The 23,683-nt window shown below is 48.6% G+C and overlaps 1 protein-coding gene across 5 annotated transcripts in view; it reads left to right on the top strand.

Annotated features, from left to right (window-relative positions):
• Positions 1-23,683, top strand: part of MICAL2 (microtubule associated monooxygenase, calponin and LIM domain containing 2) — a 241,958-nt gene that overhangs the window by 100,693 nt on the left and 117,582 nt on the right. For all 5 annotated transcript variants that reach the window (XM_010830618.1, XM_010830615.1, XM_010830616.1 and 2 more), the window contains exons 6-15: positions 615-716; positions 4,233-4,388; positions 7,422-7,522; positions 11,775-12,032; positions 13,207-13,322; positions 14,151-14,277; positions 15,367-15,457; positions 16,464-16,611; positions 17,637-17,836; positions 18,348-18,454. In XM_010830618.1, the coding sequence (XP_010828920.1) occupies positions 615-716; positions 4,233-4,388; positions 7,422-7,522; positions 11,775-12,032; positions 13,207-13,322; positions 14,151-14,277; positions 15,367-15,457; positions 16,464-16,611; positions 17,637-17,836; positions 18,348-18,454 (1,406 nt within the window). The remainder of the gene's footprint in view (positions 1-614; positions 717-4,232; positions 4,389-7,421; positions 7,523-11,774; positions 12,033-13,206; positions 13,323-14,150; positions 14,278-15,366; positions 15,458-16,463; positions 16,612-17,636; positions 17,837-18,347; positions 18,455-23,683) is intronic.

Below are 23,683 nucleotides of genomic sequence, written 5' to 3'. Positions count from 1 at the left end.
GACTGTAGCCCGCCAGGCTCCTCTGTCCATGGGGATTCTCCAGGCAAGAATACTGGAGTGGGTTGCCATACCCTCTCCAGGGTCTCAAACCAACCCAGGGATCAAACCCAGGTCTCCCGCATTGCAGGCAGATGCTTTACCTTCTGAGCCTCCAGGGAAGCCCAAGAATACTGGAGTGGGTAGCCTGTCCCTTCTCCAGAGGATCTTCCCAAACCAGGGTATCCTGAACTGCAGGCAGATTCTTTACCAGCTAAGCTACCAGAGAAGCCCTCCCAGATCCCTAGTGGGTGTTAAATTCTAATTATGGGTAACCAGCAAGATTTCACCTGAGAATTGTTTCATAGACTCCCAGCCTTGATAGAAACCAGTAAAACCAGGCATGGAATTGGCACTGCTGATTTACCTTTTCCTGGACTGAACTGAAACTAAGCCAGAAGGGCTCCAAATACAAGTGTGAATCTGAACAGTCTGGGTCTGTCCTTTGGAGCCTCTATCTGGGGTGCCTGTACCTGGTGGCATTGTCCATTTCTCATGGCCAACACAGGGAGGGGCATGTAATCACTCTGTCCTCCCATCTCTCACTGCCAACTCATCTCATTTTTCTGTCCTGGCAGAAATTGGCTGGCGGGCAGAATTTCTCCCTGTAGATCACTCTCTGTCGGAATTTGAGTTTGATGTCATCATTGGCGCAGATGGCCGCAGGAACACACTGGAAGGTGATGACTCTTCTTGGGGCTGAGAATGGAGGGATGGGGGTGGGAAAGGGTGTATCAGGAAAGGCATGGAGAATGGGTGTAAGATGGTAGGTGCCAAAGCTGGATTGGGGGTCTTGATAGAAGGGCAAACTGCCCTGCTCTGCTTGAGGCTGAGTATTTAGAGAAAACCACTTAATTCTCTTTGAAGCTCTGTAATTTGTGAAGAATAGGACCTCTCAGAACATTGCTATAAGGACTGGTCTAAGACTCATATGTAACCATTCTTTTTAAAGGTTAAACATCATGGAAATTAAAAGAAAAAATCAATATACATTTATTGAACACCTGCTAGTGTGCAAGCCAGGGTGCTAAGTACTTTCATACTTCTTCCAACTAAGAGAATCATTTTATACTGTTGATGGTATTGGTTTACTGTGAAGTAGAATACACTAGGAGGAGGACCTCATCTCTTCTTATAACTTTACAGCACGCTCACTGCTGGGTAGTAAGATAAGTTTAGCCCAAACTGTCAAGGAATAAAACCACACCTCTCTGCTTCTAAGTTTGGAAGCATAACACGTTTTTTTAGGGGAGAATCTAGAATCTATTAGGACCCTGGTTTGAAGGCCAACTGGTCCCACATGGCATCTCTTGGGCTGAGGACAGGTCTGTTTTTCAAGCTTGCCTTGCTCAGAGGCTACAGCCTGCAGATGTCTGCCGGGGAGAGCGCCTGGGGACAGAACACCCTCCCAGAACTGGGGTTGACCTGCCAGCCCTCAGGAAGTGTGGTCCTCCTAGCCAAGGCCCTTCCCTCCTACTCTACAGTGCTGCTCCTTTCCTCTCTCCACTTCCACACCCACTTCCCCACCTCAAGCAAGCAATATTGGATACCGATCAAGAAAATGTTTAAGCTGCCCACCTGAATGTTGTACTGTTAGTTTATGAGGTCATTCTGATGGTTTGTAAGTCTGAATATAAAAGTCCAGGATCCACGCCCACCTTGAGGATGGTTTGACATTTTGTTAACAGAAGTAGGGCAGGAAGGGGAAGAACCATCTGAGCAACTTAAGATCAGGTAAGCAGACGAGATCAGACTTCTCAAATGGCACTCTTGGCACCGGGGCCAGGTAGTTTTTTGTCGTGGGGACTGTCGTGTGTGTGGTAGGATGCTTAGCGGCATCCCTCACCTCTACCCACTAGATACCAGCAGCGCCCTTAGTCGTAGCAAGCAGAACCGTCTTCACACTTGGCCAAACGCCCACTGGGGGGCAAAATCACCTCCAATTAAAAAATACTAGAGACTATTGGCCATTATTGACCACTTCCCCAAAGGTCTAATGAAGAACCAAAATGAGGGAGTGTTGAACAGAAACTCAAGATGTTTAGTCAAAGAGATTTTCGGCAAAGAAGTTTGGAATCACCACGCTAGTGGTAGGAACCTGCCTGCCAATGCAGGAGACACAGGTTTGATCCCTGGCTTGGGAAGATCCCCCGGAGGGAGGGCATGGCAACTCCACTCCAGTATTCTGGCCTGGAGAATTTCCTGCAGGGAGAAGCCTGGAGGGCTACAGTCCATAAGGTCACAAAGAATGGACTGGAGCAATTTAGTATTAGCATGAGTCTTAGCATATGCAAAGGGGAGGGGAATCCCCACTGGTGCTGAAGACAGTGGTTCTGTCTGCTAGCAAGATAAATGCCTGGAGTTAAGCAAAGTAAACAGCAGTCAGTACCTGGGGCTGGGGTGGAAAGGAAATTCTGGACTGAAGGAAAAGACAAATGCTAAAAAGTAAGAGGATTAGAAGGTGGTGGTCCATTGAAATGGGACCACCTGTTGGTGATCCTGTGTGTAATCCCCCGTGATATTGTGATTTATAATAAGGCAAATATATCTGGGTCTTTGTCCCCTTTCTGGCACAGCTCCCCAAACCCTTGGAATTTCCTGAGTGATGAGAGCAAGAAGAGCATCTTTTGTTATGATATTTGTCTGTGGTTCCTGAAAACATTTCAGAGCCATAAATGTGAAATGGCTGTGTTGTTATTCATAACGAGCTCCTTTCCACCACACCTGAGTGTATGTTAATAAAGTGAGTTTTGGAAAGCACCTAAGAAAGGGAGGGGACTGGTTGCCAGGAGAGCCAAAAAAAAATGATTAGAGGGTTGGAACTTTTAATCCTATCCCCTGACCTCATGGGAGGGGAGAGAGGCTAGAGATGAAGCTCATTGACCAGTGATTTAATCACTCATGTGTCTGTAATAAAGCCTCCATTAAAAAAAAAAAAAAAAAGGAAAGGAAAGGGTGTGGAGAGCTTCTGGGTTGGTGAACAAGCAGAGGTTTGCAGAGAGTAGAAAGTAGCGTGCTTGGAGAGGGTGTGAAAGCTCTGGCTTTCCCCACACCTTGCCTAAGCATCTCTTCCACTTGGCTGATCCTGAGTTATTCAGTAAGATATTCTCTGAGCTCTGAGAGCCACTCTGGAAAAATAATAAAACCCAGGAGGGAGGTCTTGAACCTACAATCTAGAGCTGGTTAGTCAGAAGCATTGGTGACGACAAGGGCTTGTAACTGGCATCTGAAATAGAAGACTGTCGGTGGGACTGAGCTCTTAACCTGTGGGATCTGATCTTATCTCCGTGTAGGTACTGTCAGAATTGAGTTGAAGTGTAGGACACACCACTGCTATCCTGAAATTGCTAGTTGGCATGTGAGGGAAAAGGAAAAAACAAAACAAAACAACAACCACATTGTAATTGGATGCAGAATTCTTACGGCCATTAAAAAAGTGATTTCAATGCACACCATTGAAAGCTATAAGAACCTCAGTTAGTCACTGAACTAAAACAATTGCAAGTTAGAATTCCATCTATCCATTATACATATATGGAGTGAGTACTAAATGCCAGTCACTGTGGACTGGAGACTGAAAGAGAATTTGTTAAAAGTCTCTGTCCCACAGGAATTCAATCTCATAATTCTACTTATCAAATGGGGAAAAACATGAAATATGCTAACACAGTAGTTTTAATTATGTAAGTTTAAATTGCCTGTGGGTCTTTCATGAGCCTACCTTGCAGCAATGTCTGTATCTGCTTCTTCTAAAGATAATCTTTCCATGGGTGGTGGTGAGGGATGGGGGGGTGGTTTCAGGATGGTTCTAGGGCATTACATTTATTGTGCACTTTATTATTATATCCACTCTACCTCAGATCATCAGGCATTAGATCCCAGAGGCTGGGGACCCCTGTTCTAAAGGATGAGCCCTGTGATTGTCCACTGGAGAAGCACACTGTTGTTTTGGAAGCCTAACCAGGATAATTGGTCCCAGAAATTTGGGGGAAGGAACAGGTCCCCCTGAGAAAGGCCTCCAGTGGGTTTCTTCCTCAGGGACAAATCTTAGCATTTCTGTCTGCCTTTATACTCTAGATCCAAAATTCTGGTTTCACTGTCCCATGGGCCATCTGAGAGTAGCTTTCTCAGTAATCTTTTCCAGTTTTCACATCAAATCCAGAAGAAAGACTCACTTTTCCCTTTTCCTCACACAGGGTTCAGAAGAAAAGAATTCCGTGGGAAGCTGGCTATTGCAATCACCGCCAACTTCATCAACAGAAACAGCACAGCTGAGGCTAAGGTGGAAGAGATTAGCGGTGTGGCTTTCATCTTCAATCAGAAATTTTTTCAGGATCTTAAAAAAGAAACAGGTTGGACCTTCACCTTTCTCCAAACCAGGCTATTGTTCATGCTTCTCTGTTCTGTATAGGGGTTGGAGTGTCGTGGAATGGGGAGGGGTGGGGGCACTTGGCTTTCCTAACTCTTGGGACCGAGAGACTCATTCTGGTAAAGTGGAAGCAGGGGTTTCTCTTTAGGATAATAATGGACAGAATTCCTTCAGGGACAGGAAGGATTCTTGAGGGAAATTTCTAGATGTTGTACATGAAAATAGATAACCATTTATATAACGGTTAATAGATAACCATTTATTTAACCATCTATACGCAGGAGACATTTACTGATTGCCTGTCATATTTGTTCTTGTTCAGTCACCAAGTTGTGTCTGACTCTTTGTGACCCCATGGACTGCACCATGCCAGCCCTCTCTGTCTCTTACCATCTCCTGGAGTTTGCACTCAATTTCATGGGATACACAGTTGAGGTTGACATGGTCTCCTCCCAATAGTGGCTCCTTGTCTGGGGAGAGACAGCCGCATAAACCATCCTAAAATGGGCTAGTGAATCTATGCCCTAAGTCAGTGTGGGGTTCCAGGAGCGCTCTGATGAGGAACCAGTAACCTGTAGGTGGTCCAGAAAGAGGCATAGGTGCTTTTATCAGTGTGCCAGCTGCCCTTCCCTCCAGGGATGGTCAGGGATGTGGAGGGAGGGTCACGACACCCAACCATGGGACTTGGAGAAAGGACCCATTCATTTCCTCAACAAATATTTATTGAACACCTACCATCCATTTTCCAAGGGCATGAGATAGAGGGGTTAGCAAAACAAACAAAAATCCCTCTTTCGGAGTTTATATTCTATAGGTGTTGTGGGGGTGGGGGGTGACCATCAATAGTCAAATCAATTACTAACATGTCATATGGTCTGTAAGTATAGTGGAGAAAAAATCATGCAGGGTGAGGGAGAAGCGTGAAACTCCTGTTCCCAATTGAGTAAAATTCAGATTTTTTTTCCTTTCTTTTTAACCTGACTTTGAAATATATATATGTCTCCTTGAAAAGGCAGTGTAGCAATGTTAAATAAAACTTTTATACTAAAAATAAATCATTAACACCCAGCACCGCCTAGCCCAGGAACAATCATTTTCATGTAGTCCTTTTCGGTACTTCTCCACTGGCATCCTTACTTTTTGCATGGCTGGAGCTTTCACCATAGTGTCAATACTGTTATTCTGCTTTTCTAATTCAGCATCACATTTTAAATGTTGTCCATGGTCCCCAGTCCTCCTGACAGTCAGGTTTGTTTGGAATAGCTCATGCAGTGCATATATTGTCACTCACTGCTGAAGCATTTAAACCAGGGGTTGGCAAACCATGACTTGCCATGCATTTTTGTATTGCTTTCAACCTGAAATGATTTTAATATTTTTAAATGGCTGCAGAAATATCAAAAGAGCAAATTTAAAGGAAAAATAAAAAATTTATGAATTCAAGTCTCATTGTCCATCAATAGAAGTTTATTAGAATGCAGCCAGGCCGGTTTGCTTACCTTGGTGCCATGAGGGCTTGCAACACAGACCAGATAGCCCTCAAAGCCCCAAATATTTACTCTCTGGCCCTTTATGGTAAAAGTTTGCGGACTTCTGATTCAAACTTTTCAGTTATTTACTGTTACTGATAAAGCTGCTGTTGGATTATTTCCGTAAGGTCCTTTTCTAGGAATGGGATTAGTTATTGAGCCAGACTCTGCCTCTCACTGGCCAGTGATGTGTGTCCACTGCATGACCTTCTGAGGGTCACCACAGTGGCATTATTTTTTAAAAAAATATTTCCTCCCAGCATATTATGCCCTTTTGAATGATTTAAGAATTCTCCCGCCCTCTCTTCCCCTCAAACACCAAGACAATAAACCAACCACCAAATATAAATTATAACAGGATGTTGAGTGTGTTTTTCCAAATATTTCAATGAGTTCCTTCACACTTTGTTGCGGTCGTCACCTTTGGCCTTTTTTTTGACAACAGTGCCCTCACAGAGTGACAGCAGTGAATTTCCTGGATCCTCTGGGGGGCCCTAGGCATGGATGGCTGTTTCCTATTTAACAGTAATAAAGGGGTTTCCATGGTTACCCAGCACGCCTCTGTGATAACTGCTAAGTTGCCTTAAACCTGTTCCTTTTTCTCCTAAGAAGCCACACCAGTGGTTCTCAAATGTGAGGGTGAATCAGAATCACCTGTAAGGCCTCTTCAAGCACAGATTGCTGGCCAGACCCCCCAGAGTTTCCCATTCTGTAGGCTGGGGTCAGGCCCCAGTTATTTGCATTAACAAGTCTTCAGGTGATGGTGCTGGCTAGAGAGCCTCCTTTGAGAAACACTGAGCTAAGCTGTTATTTTATGGCATTGTTTTAAATGGAGAAACCTAGCCTAAAAAGTCTTTCGCAGTTGGTGGAAAGTACAAAAAGATAAAATCCAGTCCTCTGACTTGCTCTACCAGAGCCACCTGGGTTTTCACACGTAACAGGAGGATGGTAGAAACGTCTCTTCGGCTTTGGAGAATTCACGTAGCTCTTGCATTTCTGTTCACATGGAGGAAACGGTGGATGGGACTTGGATTCAGACACACTATGGTTCAAATCCTGGTTCTGTTGCCACTTAACTGCCGCGCCACGAACAGCACTGTGCCCTTCTGCAGCATGTGCTCAGCTCTGACTTGGAAATACTGGTCCACAGCCCCAAAGAGCTTTGTGAGTTTGAAAAGAAATAGAGGCTTAATCGTATTGCATTATATAAATACATCAAATCAGTATGTTGAACATCTTAAACCTGCACAAAGTTATATCTCAATTTAAAAAGAAAATAGTATCTTTGTGGGACTACGAAGGCTGTGTTGACTTGGGTAAATTCCGGCACTCTACTTTATCTTTGCCAGCCTTCTATATCTTCAAAACTTGTCTAACACAAATATTTTGCAGATAAATAATGAGACCTATAATGAGACAAAGCAGGACTCCTAACACACAGTAGGCGCTGAGGAAGTAATATTGTGTCCATAACCTTCTCTTTTCAGGGATTGATCTTGAGAACATTGTTTACTACAAGGACTGCACCCACTATTTTGTCATGACTGCCAAGAGGCAGAGCTTGCTTGACAAAGGTGTCATCATTAATGTATGTATCTCTTATCTCTTGGCTGTGTGTGGATCCTGTCTTTCCCTTTGGGACCTGGGCTGGCAGCATCAGCGAGTGTGGGAGTAGAAACTGAGTCGGGATGTGGGGTGGGGACTGTAGAGGAAGGCACCACCCCCCACCAAGTCCTCCTTGGTGGCGCATGAATGTTGGATGGAGGAGCCCACACTAACAATAAGAGGCAGGGGTGTTCCTGCAGAGAGCTGGATGAGGGGGTTGCTGAGATTCTCACCCAGGTGTCAGTGAGGGTCTTTACCATGTGTCTCATTTACCCCTCCTTCTTTTCTGGGCTGTCACACATAATTTGGAGGCAGATAGTGGTTCGTTGTCCTAGTGGGACATGGGCACATTTACCTGTGAATTTCACACTGTGGCCCCATTGTCAAGGTCTGGGGGAAAGGGTTATTGTAGTCAAGAAGACTCAAGTTGAATCTTGGCTCTGCCATGTATTAACTCAGGACTGTGACTAAGCTGCTTGTCTTCTCTGAGCCTCAGTCTTCTCATCTGCAGAATAGGAATAATAGTTTCTATTTAAAAGGATTGTTCAGAGGAATATATTTTAAAACGTATGCAGAGCACTGACATGTTGCAGGTTTGTAGATTCCCTCCGCAACTTCTCTGCCTGGTTTGCTGCTGCTTCTAAGTCTCGTCAGTCGTGTCCGACTCTGTGCAACCCCACTGACGGTTTGGACACCTGCTTTTTTGACCTGCTGTCCTTCCTGGCCTCTGCTTCCTGCTTTTGCACCTTCCTGCTTATACAGAGAGCAGGGCTGCAAGGAAAGAGCACATGGAGTGACCGGCCCTGGGCTGACAGCTTCTTTGATCAGGTTTCAATCCTTCCAGAGCCCTGGTTGCTGCCGCCACTGCTGCTATGGCCTTAAGATAAGGATCATGCAATCTAAGGTCAGCCTGCTCTCAGGGGGTCAGCCTGTAGCCCAGGCAGCATGGTGACCATTCATTGATGCTTGTCAGAGAAGAATGCGCCTATCCTCATGCCAGCTTGTGCTGGCAGCCCGCTGGGCGGCTTTAGTAACCCAGCCCTCCCCTGGGCCTCCTCTGCATTAGCTCAGGGCTTTGCTGAGAGCCTGAGTTGCTGGACAGGAGGCTGGGAATGGGAGGGGGGGTAGTGAATGAAGACAACTTAGCCCAGTCGGCGGATGTGGGTTTCAACATCTGGTGCCCCACTACTGACCCGGTCTGGGGGAGGTAAGGCCGTGCCCCCTTTTTCCCTCTGCTCCACAGATGTGCCTCCCAAAATTACCTCCTCCATTGGGATGCCTGTGTCAGATAGTGAAGGACTATTTAGGGCCCCAGGTGCAGATACAGTGGGTACCTTGGCTTGGAAGGAGCTACACAAGTTCTTCTTAGCCCATCTCTGGGGAGTCAAGCCAAGTTTGAATTAGGGTTCCCATGTCACTGGCTGAAAACTCTGGCCTTCTGGGATGCTGAGGTTCCTCCTGGTCATCCCAGGGTGTTTGTCCTGGCCACAACATGTTGCTCACGGTGACTTGATTTTTTGGCATTGCCAAAGCCCCTCCATGCTACCCTCAGGCTCTGTGCCATGGCACAGGTGGGTGGGAACTTTGAGCTTTGGTCCCATAATTACTGCAGGAGCTGGGGGCCCATGGTTGTCCCCATCAAGGCCTTCCTTCTGCCTCAGAGCATCTGGGAGCATCATCTGAGCTGGTGCAGAGGGTGCTTGAGATATAAGACATGAACTCTAGAAATTGGAGGCCAGACTGGACATGGGAGAGCTAGACACCATTTGGTTCAGGGGTCCTGCATGGAGTCTCCAGGTGTCCAGCCAAGCTCTATAGTATTTGCACAAGCCGAGAGCTGACGTGTCTACCCCAATCTACTTAAATTGCCCTTCTTTACTTGCTCCCAGAGGAATGGCAAATCTTGTTTTCTTGTCTGTATATGGGCCAGCATCTTCCTTGAGATACATAATGTGTTGAGTGAATGTTTGCTGAATGACTAACTGACCTGCTTCCCCATCTATTCCTGCTGATCTCTGGGCCTTTTCCCGTGACTACCAAAGGGAGAGTAAAGTTTCTCCTATAGGAGCCCCGCCTCTGGGCTCTGAGCTGCGTGTGTCCCTCCAGGCCCCTGCCTCTCTGACCTATGAACAAGCAGGCTTGGTCTTAACCCCAGTAGAAGGGAGCTTGGAGGCCTAGAGTGTGAGGTGGACAGATGCACATCACAGTTGGTCTCCCTGTGTGGAGTCCGCCCTCATCTGAAGCCGTGAACAGGTGTTGCCTAACCTTCTTTTCTGGTCTACAGCCTCCTTCCACCTCTACACCTGTTGGCTTCCCCACTCTTCTTTCATGTTTCCTGCTTCCCTCTCTCCCTCCCCACCTCTGTCTAGGACCCAACTTGTCTTCCCTAGGCCTGTGCAAAATGAGGCCCAAACTCACCTCCTTCCTGTGTCTTCATTTGGCTCTCCTTCCTCGGCCCTACCCTCTTTCTTATAGCTCCATTCCCACTTTTTTCCTCTCATCCTGTACTCGCCTGTTTCCTACAAGTCTGTTCTACCATCCACCCTCTCATCTGGGACCTCCAGCCCAGCAAGACCCCTTGGCTCCTCCCAGCAGCCCTGGGGGAGGTGGCTGTCATCCCAGCACAGCGGGGGTCCGCCCTTTGGCCAGGTCCCCACAGTCTTGCATGTGGCATCAGCGCTGGGTGCCACCTTCACCATACAGTGTCCACATTCATCCATCACCCAGTCCTCCGTAACGGTGCTTGTGGCACGTTTTGAAGAGGGTATATTTTTGAGATTTCTCCATTCACCCTCCCATACCCTCTGGGAGGAGAGTGATCTTGTGATCTAAGAATAGGTATGAGAAAGGAAAGCCAGTAATAGGAGCTCCAGCTGTGACCCGACAAAAGGCTCTTGGGCCAACTCTGGGTTCAATTTAGTTGACGTGGTTTGGATGTGGAAATACTGGAATTTGGGGGAAATCATGGCTGTTGGGAAAACTGCCACAGTAGGTCGCTGTTTGTGGTTGAGGCTGTGCCATCTAAGACCTTTGTAAATGCTCATGCCGTTACTCTTGGGGTGTCGGGGATGCACTTCAGCACATACTGCGGTTTGGCCGTTATTACTTACTACAGACTGGAATCTCAGTCATTGTAAACTTCTAATTCCTAGGCCTTGGGCTAGGGAGCCATGTACACACTCTCATTCAGTTCTCACATGGTTCTATGGAGTAGATTTTGTTAATCTCATTTTGCAAACTCAAATTTTACAAATAAGAGTACGGAGACTCAGAAAAGTTCATTAACTTGCCCAAATTTACAGTCAATGCAATCAATAAACAGAGATGGAATCTGACCTGTTGATCTCACTGACGCAAGGCCCATGTTAGTCTTACACACTAGTCCTGGCCCGCGCCCCAGGGGTTTACATGTTCTGTGTCACCTTTTGGGAAAGGTGGTCTTTTCGTTTCTGTAGCCACACTATGAGCAGATTTGGCTCTGGGAGATGTCCTAGAGATCATCGCCAGTGTCCCTCCAGGGGGGATATCCTAGTCCTCTAAGCTCAGGGTTGTCTACCTCCCAGTGGGAAAGTGCAACATTAACACTCTAAGAGCAAAGCAGGGCCCTGAGGAGCCCTTAGCCTCTTGAGAAAAGGGGTAACTGACCTTGGAGAGAAACTTTGAGAGTTATGCCAATTACCCGTTTCTTTTTCAGATTTGTTTGCCACAGCATTTCTGGGCCACATTAGCTTAGCTTAGTCCATCGTAAAATCACTCCTACTCACTTGCTTTTTTGTCTTTTAATTTTACTGAACGTTATCATAAGAACCAGCCATATGACATATGCTTCTGCACTTCTGCAGGACCATTATTTACACTGTTCATTACAACACACTGCTCTCTCAAAATTCCTATGTCAGACAGTTCTTTTAGAATTTAGTGCCAGGAATAAATTGCCTCCCCTAGGAATGTCTATGCTTCCTTCTTTCTGATAAGGAAAGCCCTGTAACATATCTCATTTCCCTTTTGCCTTGGATGCCAGGAAGCTCAAAGCCAAATGTGACGCTTAATCATAACTCTCAACATTCCAGATGACTGGTTTGGTTCCTCTTTGTTCCCTGGGCCCCAGTTTTCCAGTTCTCTCTCAATTAGCCTTTCTGCAAATCCATTCCAAGTCCTTTCGCAAAGAAGTGGATATGACTCCTTGCCCTCTTGAGGGGCAAGTTGCTACGCTGTGCTCCTGTTCTTTCCCCCAGGACTATACCGACACAGAGACGCTGCTGCGCGCGGAGAATGTGAACCAGGACAACCTGCTTTCCTACGCACGCGAGGCTGCAGACTTCGCCACCAATTACCAGCTGCCGTCTTTAGACTTTGCCATGAACCATTACGGGCAGCCCGACGTGGCCATGTTCGACTTCACCTCCATGTACGCCTCCGAGAATGCGGCCTTGGTGCGCGAGCGGCAGTCACACCTGCTGCTCGTGGCCCTCGTGGGTGACAGCTTGCTTGAGGTACTTCCTGCGTTTGGATTCCCCTGCTTCCTGCTGGAAGATAGATCCCCCACTTTGCTTTTCTAACTGGCAGCATCTGCTGTCCTGAAGCCCAGGGAAAGGAGAGGCTCTCAGCCAATTGGCAGGACTCTGACGAACCCATCCTGGCCTCAGAGCTTGCCCTTTGACTAAATTCAGAGGAGTCAACTCTGCCTATGTACCGGCAGGAACACTTTCCCTTGCCCTTCTGGTTTCTTCTGGGCTGGCTTCTCGGTTGGAGCGCAAAATTTAGCGGCCCTAGTCTGGACTTCATGGGCCATCCTTCTTAGAGCTTGTAGATCCTGAGACTTCTTCCTCCAGTCTGTGGATCTCTGTGGACTTTCAGCATAGAGTTCATATAGGAGCAAGAAAGGAGTGTTGGCTCCAAAGTCCATGGCCTCCTTGCTCAAAATTCTTCCCAGAAAATCTGCAGATGCTAGCATTCTTAGATTAAATGAATGCTTTCAGGAGGGAGAAATTTGTATCTTAATGTAAGCACCGACCAAAAGTGCTGACGCATGTACGCCACGTTAGCATCAGATTTCAAACCATGCTTTGGGTGCACATGGAGCAGTTTAGTTAGAACTTAGCTTCGTGAATCCACGCTTGCTCATCCCGGTGTGCAGACTCTGACCTAAGCTCCTTGCGTAAGCCCTCAGCACGCCCTCTGCTGCTGTCCCAGTCCTCCTTCCCAGCTTTCTCTCTCAGCACTCTCCTCCCACGCTCTCTGCTGCACCCAAACCAGACAGGCTGTTCTGCCATCGGGCTCTGTTATTTTCCTACCACCAAGCCTTTGCTCTCTGTTCCGGAATGGATCAAGATCAGAATCCTATCCATTCTTTAAAATCGGCATGAACGTACCTCTTCTATGAAGTACTCTTTGATTATTTCTGTCTCCCTCCCCCAGGGTGGGTGGGAATCTGCCTCTGCCTTTTTGAGCCCCCACAGCAGTTATGCTGTCCCGTGTCATAGCACCCTTGCATAGACTGTATGCTACAGTTACTTGTGTTTGTGGTGAATCCCAGGGATGTGCCTGTCACCTCTCTGTCCTCCCAGTGCCTTCCATGGGCCTGGCAAACACCAAGTGCTGGATAGAATGGGATGGCAGGCTGGGAATCACTGGAATCAACTGGAACTTTGTATGTGTCTTTTGTAGCCATTCTGGCCCATGGGCACTGGCTGTGCCCGTGGCTTCCTGGCAGCCTTTGACACTGCATGGATGGTGAAAAGCTGGGACCAGGGCACTTCTCCCCTGGAGCTTCTGGCTGAAAGGTGAGTACTGACAGCAGAACCCTCAGCTGGAGGCAGGGCCGAGTCAAAATTCAGGCAGGAGAGGGAATGAGGCTGGATGAAATCTGGAGCCCCTACCCCACTCTCTCTGCCTTCCCACATGTGGCCGATTTGACCTTCAGTATCCCCGAACCTCTGTCATGATCTACTTCCCTAGGGGCCAGGCTCTTAAGTCTTGGATGCCAAAGAGAAATCTTCATCTTTCAGGGCAGCCCTAAAGTTGGGGTTCTCAGCACTGCTGAGGAGCCAGAAGAGGTCTAGGGGAAGCTTCCATTGCAGCACTGAGTCCCACTCCGTGGAGGGTTGGGTGCTCTGACCTCCTAGGCCTCTTCCACTGCTGAGATCCTGAGCCTCCTCCCAGACCCCTGCTGTGGGCCACATGGCTGTGACAGCTGGTGGACTGGGAAAAGTCAGGGCTGGAGGGTGGGGACAGGCCTCTGCTGGTCTTGGGTGTGGAGACCTGTGGTCATGAGGGAGCAGCCACAGGAGGCTGAGTGGCAGTTATAGCAAAACCACAGGTCGCTGGGCTGCCAGCTGAGTCCCTGCCCTCTGCCCAGGGGAGGAGGCCAGCATCACCACCTCCCAGGCTCCCTCCTGCTTCCTCCCAACCCTGTTGACTCTCCCTTGCTTTATAAATCTCAGGAACCAGGAGGGCCAGGCGTTGCTGGGAAGGGTTATGCAAGCACATCTAAGAAATTCTTGAGAACAGGGGAAGCGGGGCGGGGGCCGGGGAGTGGTGGAGGGAAGGGGTGGGACCGAAAGCCCAAGGTTGCAAGAGCAATCTTTGACCCCAGCTCTGCCTCCCTCCAGAGAAAGTCTTTACCGACTGTTACCTCAAACGACCCCAGAGAACATCAACAAGAACTTTGAGCAGTACACATTAGACCCGGCGACACGGTACCCAAACCTCAACTCAAACAACATCAAGCCGAATCAGGTAAGGCCTTGCCTGGAGTCCTGTCTGGGTCACTGTGCTCTGAGTGGTAGGAGGGGGTGGTCACCTAAAATCTTGGCACAGTCCTGGGACCGAAGTCACCAATGCCTCTTGGCCTAAAGGTGGGGCAGTTCCTCTCTCTAGGAAAGCCACAGGGTAGTCAGCATCTCTAGCCCACAGGAAAGAACTGGAACATGTAGGTGTGTGTCCACATATGTACACGTATTTACATGTTTGCTAGTCACTGAGCACACGCACTGCTGAGCATGAAGAGTGAAAAGTGTTAGTCACTCACTCATGTCCAACTCTTTGCGACCCCATGGACTGTAGCCTGCCAGGCTCCTTTGTCCGTGGAATTATCCAGGCAAGAATTCTGGATTGGGCCATTGTAGCCATTTCTGGATTGGGCAGCCATTCCCTTCTCCAGGGAATCTTCCTGACCCAAGGACTGAGCCCCAGTCTCTGCATTTGGACTTCCTAAGTGGCACTAGTGTTAAAGATCCCTCCTGCCAATTCAGGAGACACAAATGAGAGGCGCGTGTTTGATCCCTGGGTCGGGAATATCCCCTGGAAGAGGGCATGGCAACCCACTCCAATATTCTTGTCTGGAGAATCCCATGGACAGAGGAGCCTGGTGGGCTACAGTCCATGGGGGTCACAAAGAGTCTGACATGACTGAAGCAACTTAGCACATGCACTCCTGAACTGCGGGCAGATCCTTAATTGTTTGAGTCACCAGGGAAGCCCATTGCTGAGCATAGCTCTCTTGAATAATCTACTTGATTAAATATCAAGTCCTTTCCATCTGAGGTTCTAGAGTCTATTTTTTCTCTCTCTGACTTAGAGTCACACAAGCTCTGACCTCTTCAGTTAATAGCATAAAAATGGTGTGAATTTTAAAAATCAGCCAATTATCTATATTCACTCTTGACTTCCCCCACATTTGGGTGGATAACAGATTCATAGCTCTGTATTAGGTTGCTGGTTCCCTTGCCGAAGGTCGTGCCCTTCAGTGAGAGAGGAAAAGTCAGAGGCCCTGCGACTGGGATTTGGGGAAGAACTGGCAGACTGCTGTGTTCCCTCTCCCCCTAGGTGAAGCATTTGTACATTACTAAGGAGCTGCACCAGTACCCTCTTGAGAGGCTGGGCTCAGTGAGGAGATCGGTCGGCCTCTCCAGGCGAGGTAAGAGGGCCTCCTGGGACCCCAATGATCCAGTGACCTTGGCCAGGTGCCTCTCATCTCTGCCCTTCAGTTTCTTCACCTGTAAACCCAGGACAGGACAATACCAACCATAGTATCACGGGTTGAAGTAGAGGCAAGTGCTTGGTACATTAAAGTGAACTGGAATGACTTCCCTTGGACTTGCTTTTCTTCTCCTGTTTCCAGTCTGAGGAATCTTGACTCCTCAGTTAGATAACCAGCTCCACGTGCTTCGCTCTTTTACTGGTCTCCGGGGCCTGGCACAGCACTGGGCACAAGGCCGGCGCTCAGTGCAAAAGGAAAGGAGGGCTAAATGGCCAACTTCTCAGGGTCCATCCAGCTGTGCTCAGGTCACCATCCTGCTCAAAGAGGCACCAGTTGCCCAGACCTGTGTCCTGCCTGCCACTCCTCTCTGCCCTCCACATTCACACGCCCCACTGCTGCTGGCCCTTTGATAAACCATTTCACATAACATGGCAGCTTTTTCTAGATTCTTTGCCATGCCACAGTCCTTGTCTCTTCCCTGGAGACCTCCTTCTGTCTTAGACACTCTTCTAGAAGCAGTTCGTATGTACCTCCTCCATGACTCTCTTTGGTGAATTCCCTGGCACTGCCAGACTCTAGCAAACCTGCTCCCCTGGCACGGTTTCTCCATCACTGTCACCCACTAATGCGTCTGTCTTCCCCACAGGATAAATGTGCTATGGACAGAGTCCGTGTCTTCCTTACCCCTATGTTCCTGACCTCTAACCAGGACCTGGACAGAGTAGGGGTCTTAGGGACTCTTTATTGCAAGAGACCACGCTTCCTGTCCCAGCATCCTGATGCTCTCAATAGGACCCCCTCAGGGCTGTACCCGTGCCCACAGCCCCTCACTTCCATACTTTTCCTCCGGGTCCCCACCCATGGTGGCATATGGAGGGGGCCCCCAGGGTAGCTGCTGAGATTTCTGCAAAGCATTTCACCACTATGTCTCCTCCTGCTGCAGAGTCAGACGTCAGGCCCAGCAAGCTCTTAACCTGGTGCCAGCAGCAGACCGAGGGCTACCAGCATGTCAATGTCACCGACCTGACCACGTCCTGGCGGAGTGGCCTGGCCCTGTGTGCCATCATCCACCGCTTCCGGCCTGACCTGATGTGAGTCTGGGGCCCCGTTGGACCTGGCAAGCTCCTCACTTCTCAAGGGGACCCTGGAGACAAGGGAGACCAGGGCTGTTCTACATGCAGAATCCTTGGTTCAGTATTCTCTTCGCATACTTTGGATTTGAGTTTTTTCTTCGGTTTGTTCTCTTCCCTTTACACTGGTTTCTCTGCCTGCAGCTTGTCTGATCTGTGAGGAGCTAAAGTGGCTCAGATTCACGAATTGATTGCACTTACATTCCAAACTCTCTTCTTTGGGGAAATTTGAGCATTTGCACCTTCAAGTTCTAGCCTCAAGAGAGGACTTAGAGGCAAGACTTAATTCTGGGGACCGGTTTGAGGTTTTACAGCCAAAAGAATTAGATTTGAGACCCAGATCTGTTAGCTGTATACTGTTGGGCAGGCCCCTTATCTTCTCTGAGTTTGCTTCTTCATCTATAAATTGGGAATAATAGCAAGGTCATTAGGAAGTTTGGATTATGTTTGTGGAAATGCTTTATGATGTCAAAAGCACTATATGTCTATTCTGTTGTTTTAAAATAAACTGCAGTGTAACCTCATACCCATGAGCAAATTTGTCCAGAAGGCTGGATGGCAACCTAGTAAAGGTACCCAACTGGTACCTTTAAGAATGAAGTTGCCTCAAGAAGGGGACAGGGCTCTCGCTTGTTACTTTATATAACTTGATTCTTTTATTTACAAGAAGCTCGTATTAGTTTTGTAATTAAAAGGAAAAGAATATAAGGGAACTACTTAAAAATAAAATAGCTCATAGATTTTCCAATCATTTTCTTATGTTTTCAGCCCAGTGACATTCTCATGGCCCAGATCTAATTTGGTCCCTCCCTGAGTGAGAACGGGGTTTACTTCTTCTGGCTGAGCCCCGCTAAGGGGTCGGGGGTGGTGGTAGAGGGATCCGAGCGGGAGCAGTGTCCCCTGCAGTGCTCCTTACGGCTGAGGTTGTTCAGCTCTTCATCCCTCTCCATCCTCTCCCTGAACTTCACTTCATTCTGATTCTCTAGCAACTTTGACTCTTTGAATGAAGACCACGCTGTGGAGAACAACCAGCTGGCATTTGACGTGGCGGAGCGTGAGTTTGGCATCGCCCCAGTGACCACAGGCAAAGAGATGGCATCGGCCCAGGAGCCTGACAAGCTCAGTATGGTCATGTACCTCTCCAAGTTCTACGAGCTCTTCCGGGGCACCCCTCTGAGGCCTGTGGGTAAGGACCTGCTTTCGGACGAGGCTTTCCCTTCCCCTGAGCCATCTCTGCTCTGCACCTACATCTCGCTGCTCTTCACACTGGTGGCCTCTGTTCTGGGGCTGACCCCTGCCCTCCCTTTGCTTTTGAGCCTAAATAGGGGTGGACCCTGTGCCCGGGTTCTATTCCCCAGGAGAAGGAAATGGCAACCCACTCCAGTATTCTTGCCTGGGAAATACCACAAATGGGAGGAGCCTGGCAGGCTAGAGTCCATGGGGTCGCAAAGAGTCGGACACAACTGAGTGACTAACACTTTCTGTGTATACAAGTGGGTCCTGTGTGGCAGGTGTCACATGGCGCTGGTCTGCACCTGCCCTTGTCACTGGGAGTTCACTGACAGAGTGGCACAAGCTCCCTACACAGGCCCTGGCAGCTTCAGTTGGGGGTGAGGGAGTTACTTTGGAGGGACTTTGTCTCAGTGACACCCCCTGGGAGCAGTGGCAGGATCCGAATCTGTCTTATTTCCTAACAGATTCTTGGCGTAAAAACTATGAAGAGAATGCCGACCTCGGCTTGGCCAAGTCATCCATTCCTCATCACTATCTCAACCTCACGTTTCCGAGGAAGAGGACTCCGCGAGTAAGTTTCAGTCTGGGGTTGTTTAATCTCTCTTTGCACGTGGATGGGGTGAGGGGAAGGGAAATGCCACGGGCTGGGTCTGTGCTGATAAATTACACAGATTGAACACTCATGGAAGACATGAGTAGGATTCAGTCAACTTCCCTTGCACCATTTAGCCAGCTTCAAAGCCTTCAGTGTGGTTATAGGAAGGGCAGGGTAGAGAGTGAAGAGGACATGCCAGTGAGTATTTTTTAAAGTAAAGCAAATTAGCTCTGCCTCCTAAGCAGGGAGGAGATGATATCTCACTTTGCTAAGCAGTTTAGATCAGGAACATGATGGCCCTTTAGTAGCAGAGGTGGATGAAGAGGCTACATTTACATATTCTGTTCCATTCTTTTTTGTTTTAAATTCATTCATTCAACAAATGTCTATTGGGCCCTACTTCATGCCAACTTTAAAGCTGAAAGTTTTGTTAGTTTTTGAGGGGAGCAGATATACAGAGATGATTAATAAGTGGGCCGTTGCCTTTAAGGAGTTCAGAGCCTAATAAAGAGGTTCCCAAACTTTCCTGACTCAGTGGCACCTTTCATGTCTTAGTCACTTTTTTCACACTGCTCCCAGATCAAAAGAAATACCTAAAAGTTTCATTTGTTAAGTATTTACATCCAAATATAACTTGGTAGGGGTGTTTTGCAAGGTATATGACAAGCATCACCATGCTTCCCTAGAAAATTTAAAATATCCTGCAGCTCCTCTGTGAATTCACTTTGGTCCCTTGGGCATGCCTTGGCACATAGTTTGGAAACCCACAGGCCTAGTGAGAAATTACAATTTTTAAAAAATTATTTTATTTTGGTTGTGCTGTGTCGTCATTACTACACGTGGACTTTCTCTAGGTGTGGAGAGTGGGGCTGAGGTGCTCTTTGTCGTGGTACTTGGGCTTCTCTTGTTGCGGAGCGTGGGCTCCAGATCATGAGGACTCGGTAGCTGCGGAGCGCAGGCTTCATTGCTCTGCAGCATGTGGAATCTTCCCAGACCAGGGATCGAACCTGCGTCTCCTACACTGGTAGGCAGACTCTTCTCCACTGTACCACCAGGGAGTCCAAGAAATTATAATTTTATATGAATGGCTACATATCCATGGAAGGTATAACACAAGTTGCTTTGATTGATGTGCCCATTTTATAGATAAAATGTGGAGACTCAGAGACATTAGGCTGTAAGGGAGCATGCTAAGCTTACCGTCCCCCCTCGCCCTCACTCAGCAGAGGACTGCAGGCCTCGACACTCGTCTCCGTGTCTCTGGATCGTCGACAGGCTCTTAACTGCTGACCAGTCATGCCTTGTCCTGCCGGCCCCTCTGCCCAGGGTGGAGCTCGGGCCGTGTGGCCGCCTCTCTTTCCCTGGGCTGTGTGATCAGTGGTCACTTTCTCCACTACGGGCTGTGCTCCCTGGAATGTAGCAATGGTTGTGCTGACTTCAGGAGCAGGTACTTAGTCCTCTGCAGGCCCTGTCTGTAGGAGGGGACAAGTTGGGAGTCTGGGGAAGCAGGGTGAGCGGGTCAGCTCAGGTGTAGGCAGAGCAGCTGTACCCCAATGCTCCGTCCCCCTCTGCTTCCCGAGCTACCCCACTCAGAGGCTCTGCAGGAGGCACCATAACCCACCATACGTCACACTGAGTGAAAGATGTTTTCTGGAGCCCAGTCATCAGCTTGTCCCAACCCAGCCCAGCCACTTTTCCTCTGATGACCAAGGACCCCCACTTTGGGCTACTCCATCCTAGACAAGCCAGTGCCGTCTCTCAGGAAGCTCTCTGAGCCAGACACTTACCACTCTGCTCTGTTCACCCGATTTCTCCCACCACTTAGCCCACAACTGGGAACTGGAGAGGAATGTTTAAACCTTTCACTCACCACACCTCTGTTTACAGAGTGACCGAATTGAAACAGCCTGGCCAACTCTGGCTCAGGAGGTGGGAATGGTCAAAAGTCGGCCGTCAGCCAGGCTCTCTGAGGGCTTGCTGGAGCCTTGCTCCACTTTGCCCTGGCTCTGGGAGCAAATGCAGTGGGGATGCGTGGGCTCTGCCTGGCCCAGCCCTGGTTGGTTTTGGCCCATGTCCAGGGTGTGCTCCTTGGCTGTGCATGCATCTTGAGAGCAGTTGAAATCCACACATCTGATTCCCTCCCACGGCCCCATTTAACATCTGAAGTTTGTCCTGCTCCTCAGACAGGTAGGGAGGTCAGGTCATTGAAGTAAGTGCCTGGTGTGGGTATTTGTTGTCCCGCCCTTTCTCCTCAAACTGATTGAATGCTTCCTGTAGGGGGGTTGGTGGGTTTATAAGACCACTGAGTCACATTCTGCCCTGGTACTGAAACACCCCAGCATATACCGTCTGCCATTCAACTCCAGTGAATGGTCAGGCCACATGCAAAGTACCTTTTCCCCCTTTTATCTTGTGTCATAGGTCTGGATCCTCTTTTGGCTTGCAGATATCTGTTTGCAATGCTCTTTGGTCTTAACATGTCTCATGAGCAAGGGGTATTGAGTCCACTCCAGGTTGCCGCTGGACACACACAGGAGACTGAATACTGTACATACATGTGGGGCTCCCCCACAGTGACACCCGATGTCAGTGCAATTAAACACACCGTCTTCACTGCCCTGGTACATATGTCCTACGGACTGGAGATGCAGGCTGGGCTGTTCTTGCGTGATTTTCTACACCAGGGCTCGAACACACGATCTGTATGTATAGGTGCATCTGTATTCCCCTCCCCCTCCCCATCCCTCCCTGCCTGTCCTCGCTCCTTACTAACTTCAGAGGAGCATCTTGATTCAGGGATTGAGCTGCCCACATTTGTTCACATGTGGTGTCTTAATCTGAAGTGGGCTCTCTGTTTCTCTCCTGAGCCAGGCTAACACTCTCTCTCCCTCCTGGTTTTTGATATTGGTGTTAAAGTCTTCTTTCCTCCCTAATCTTGTTTTCCTGATAATATCCAAATTCCAGCAAAAGACAACAACTTTGGGCAAAACCAAAGGCTTTTTGCTCCATCCAGGAACTTATTTTAGAGAGAATGACTTTCCCATCCATTTCCTCTTCCCATGAGAAGAAGGCTGTACCTCTGGTGAGTGGTAACCAGCTGGGGCTGGTTATCTCTGAAGACTGGATGGCCCATGCCTGGGGAGAAGGAGAAGAGTAGGGGATTCTGTTTTCTCCTAAAAGGCCCTTGGTCTACTTCTGCAGATCTGCCTCTGCCCCAATCAGCATCTAGCAGCCTAGTGGTGTGGGACAGTTCCTGGAGACCCAGAGCTCTTGTCACCATGCTCACACATATGTGTGCACACATATGTGGTCTCTGTCCTTCTGTGTGTGCATGTGGGCATGTACACACACTTGTCACCATACTCACAGGTGAAATCTGAACACACGTATGTGATCTCTATCCTGTGTGTGCATGTGGGTGTGTGTATATACGTGCACACACTACCTGTGTATGCTTTTCTCATTTGACCCCACATAGGTAATGCCTGGATTTATGGTCTCTTCAATCACAGTATATACGACAGACATAGTCAAGGTGTTTGGTCTTTGTTTTCCCCATTCTGAACCCATTCCTTGAGGGACAAAACAACACAGAGCTTGTCATTTGTCCCTGGAAATCCCATCCTAGAAGCCAGGTCAGTGGTCCCAGGATTTATCCTGGTCTGCTGGCTGATTCTGACCCGGGTCCTCCTCTACTGCTGGTCCCTGGTAGAGTAGGGTTCACAAAGCATGACTCAGATCAGTGTCTGGTCTGAGCCCGGGGTGGGAGGGGCCCTTTTGGCCCTTATCCTTGACCCTCCTCCACAGACACTTTCCAAAGATTCAGGGGCCATTATGTAAGAAAGTCCCTCCTCCATCCGCCCATTCATTCAACCAAGACTTACTAAGTCCCCATTTTATGCCAAGTTCTCATTGCTGGGGCACAGCAAGGAACAAGAGGGCCAAGGTCCCTGCCAGAAGGAGCTGACCTTCCAGTGCAACTTCCTAAGTTCCTTTCACTCCCCTTCTCCAGCTGTGCTCACAGAACCACCCACCCAGCAGCCAAAACTCCCACTAGGTTTTTCACACTTCTCGGTTCAGAGACTTGAAGACGGCTTAGGGAGTCAAGAGCCCTGGGTCCTAATGCTGCCCTGCTTGGCCAGTGTACGCCTTGAGCAGTGTGGTCACCCGCACACCACCCTGGGCACTCGTGGTCTGCAGGTCTCTGTGGACAGTGATCACTCCTGTCCTCTGTGTTACCATAGCCTGGCATTCGGCACTGACTTAATAGAATGAGGATGCACTTTAAAGCCAGGCCGACAACTACATATTTTGGTCTGCTGGTGATTCAGCACATGTTTGAACCTCTCTAAGTTTCTTTGCTTGGGTGCAAAATGTGACATAGTAACAAACATTGCATTGCTGTGAAGACAAGTGTTGAACCAGTGTGAGCTGCAGATCTGATCTCCTTCTCTGGCACATACAAAGGGCTTTGTACATGATGGTCCCCAACCTGTCCTTTAGGAGTACTGACTAAGCAAAGATGCTCATTTTCTGAAAAGGGTAGAACTAGCTGGGTTGACCGCTGGCTTGTATACTGTAACCGTGACGAATCCAGCATCGTACAGTGCACAAGCAGTGCTGTAGACAGCTCATTTGCTCTTGTTAGGTTTGAGGAAGTCAAGGGACATATTCTTATCCCAACTTTAGAGATGGGGAATCTTGGTCTTAGGGAGGTTATACTGTGACGCCATCAGTTCAGTTCAGTTGCTCAGTCGTGTCCGAATCTTTGTGACCCCATGAATTGCAGCACACCAGGCCTCCCTGTCCATCACCAACTCCCGGTGTTCACTCAGACTCATGTGCATCGAGTTGGTGATGCCATCCAGCCATCTCATCCTCTGTCATCCCCTTCTCCTTCTTCCCCCAATCCCTCCCAGCATCAGGGTCTTTTCCAATGAGTCAACTCTTTGCATGAGGTGGCCAAAGTATTGGAGTTTCAGCTTCAGCATCAGTCCTTCCAATGAATAGCCAGGACTGATCTCCTTTAGGATAGACTGGTTGGATCTCCTTGCAGTCCAAGGGACTCTCAAGAGTCTTCTCCAACACCACAGTTCAAAAGCATCAGTTCTTCGGCACTCAGCTTTCTTCACAGTCCAACTCTCACGTCCATACATGACCACTGGAAAAACCATAGCCTTGACTAGACGGACCTTTGTTGGCAAA

The sequence above is a fragment of the Bison bison genome, unplaced genomic scaffold (assembly GCF_000754665.1).
Source record: "Bison bison bison isolate TAMUID 2011002044 unplaced genomic scaffold, Bison_UMD1.0 scf7180017864518, whole genome shotgun sequence".
Lineage (NCBI taxonomy): Eukaryota > Metazoa > Chordata > Mammalia > Artiodactyla > Bovidae > Bison > Bison bison.
This window is presented reverse-complemented; position numbering and strand designations above follow the sequence as displayed.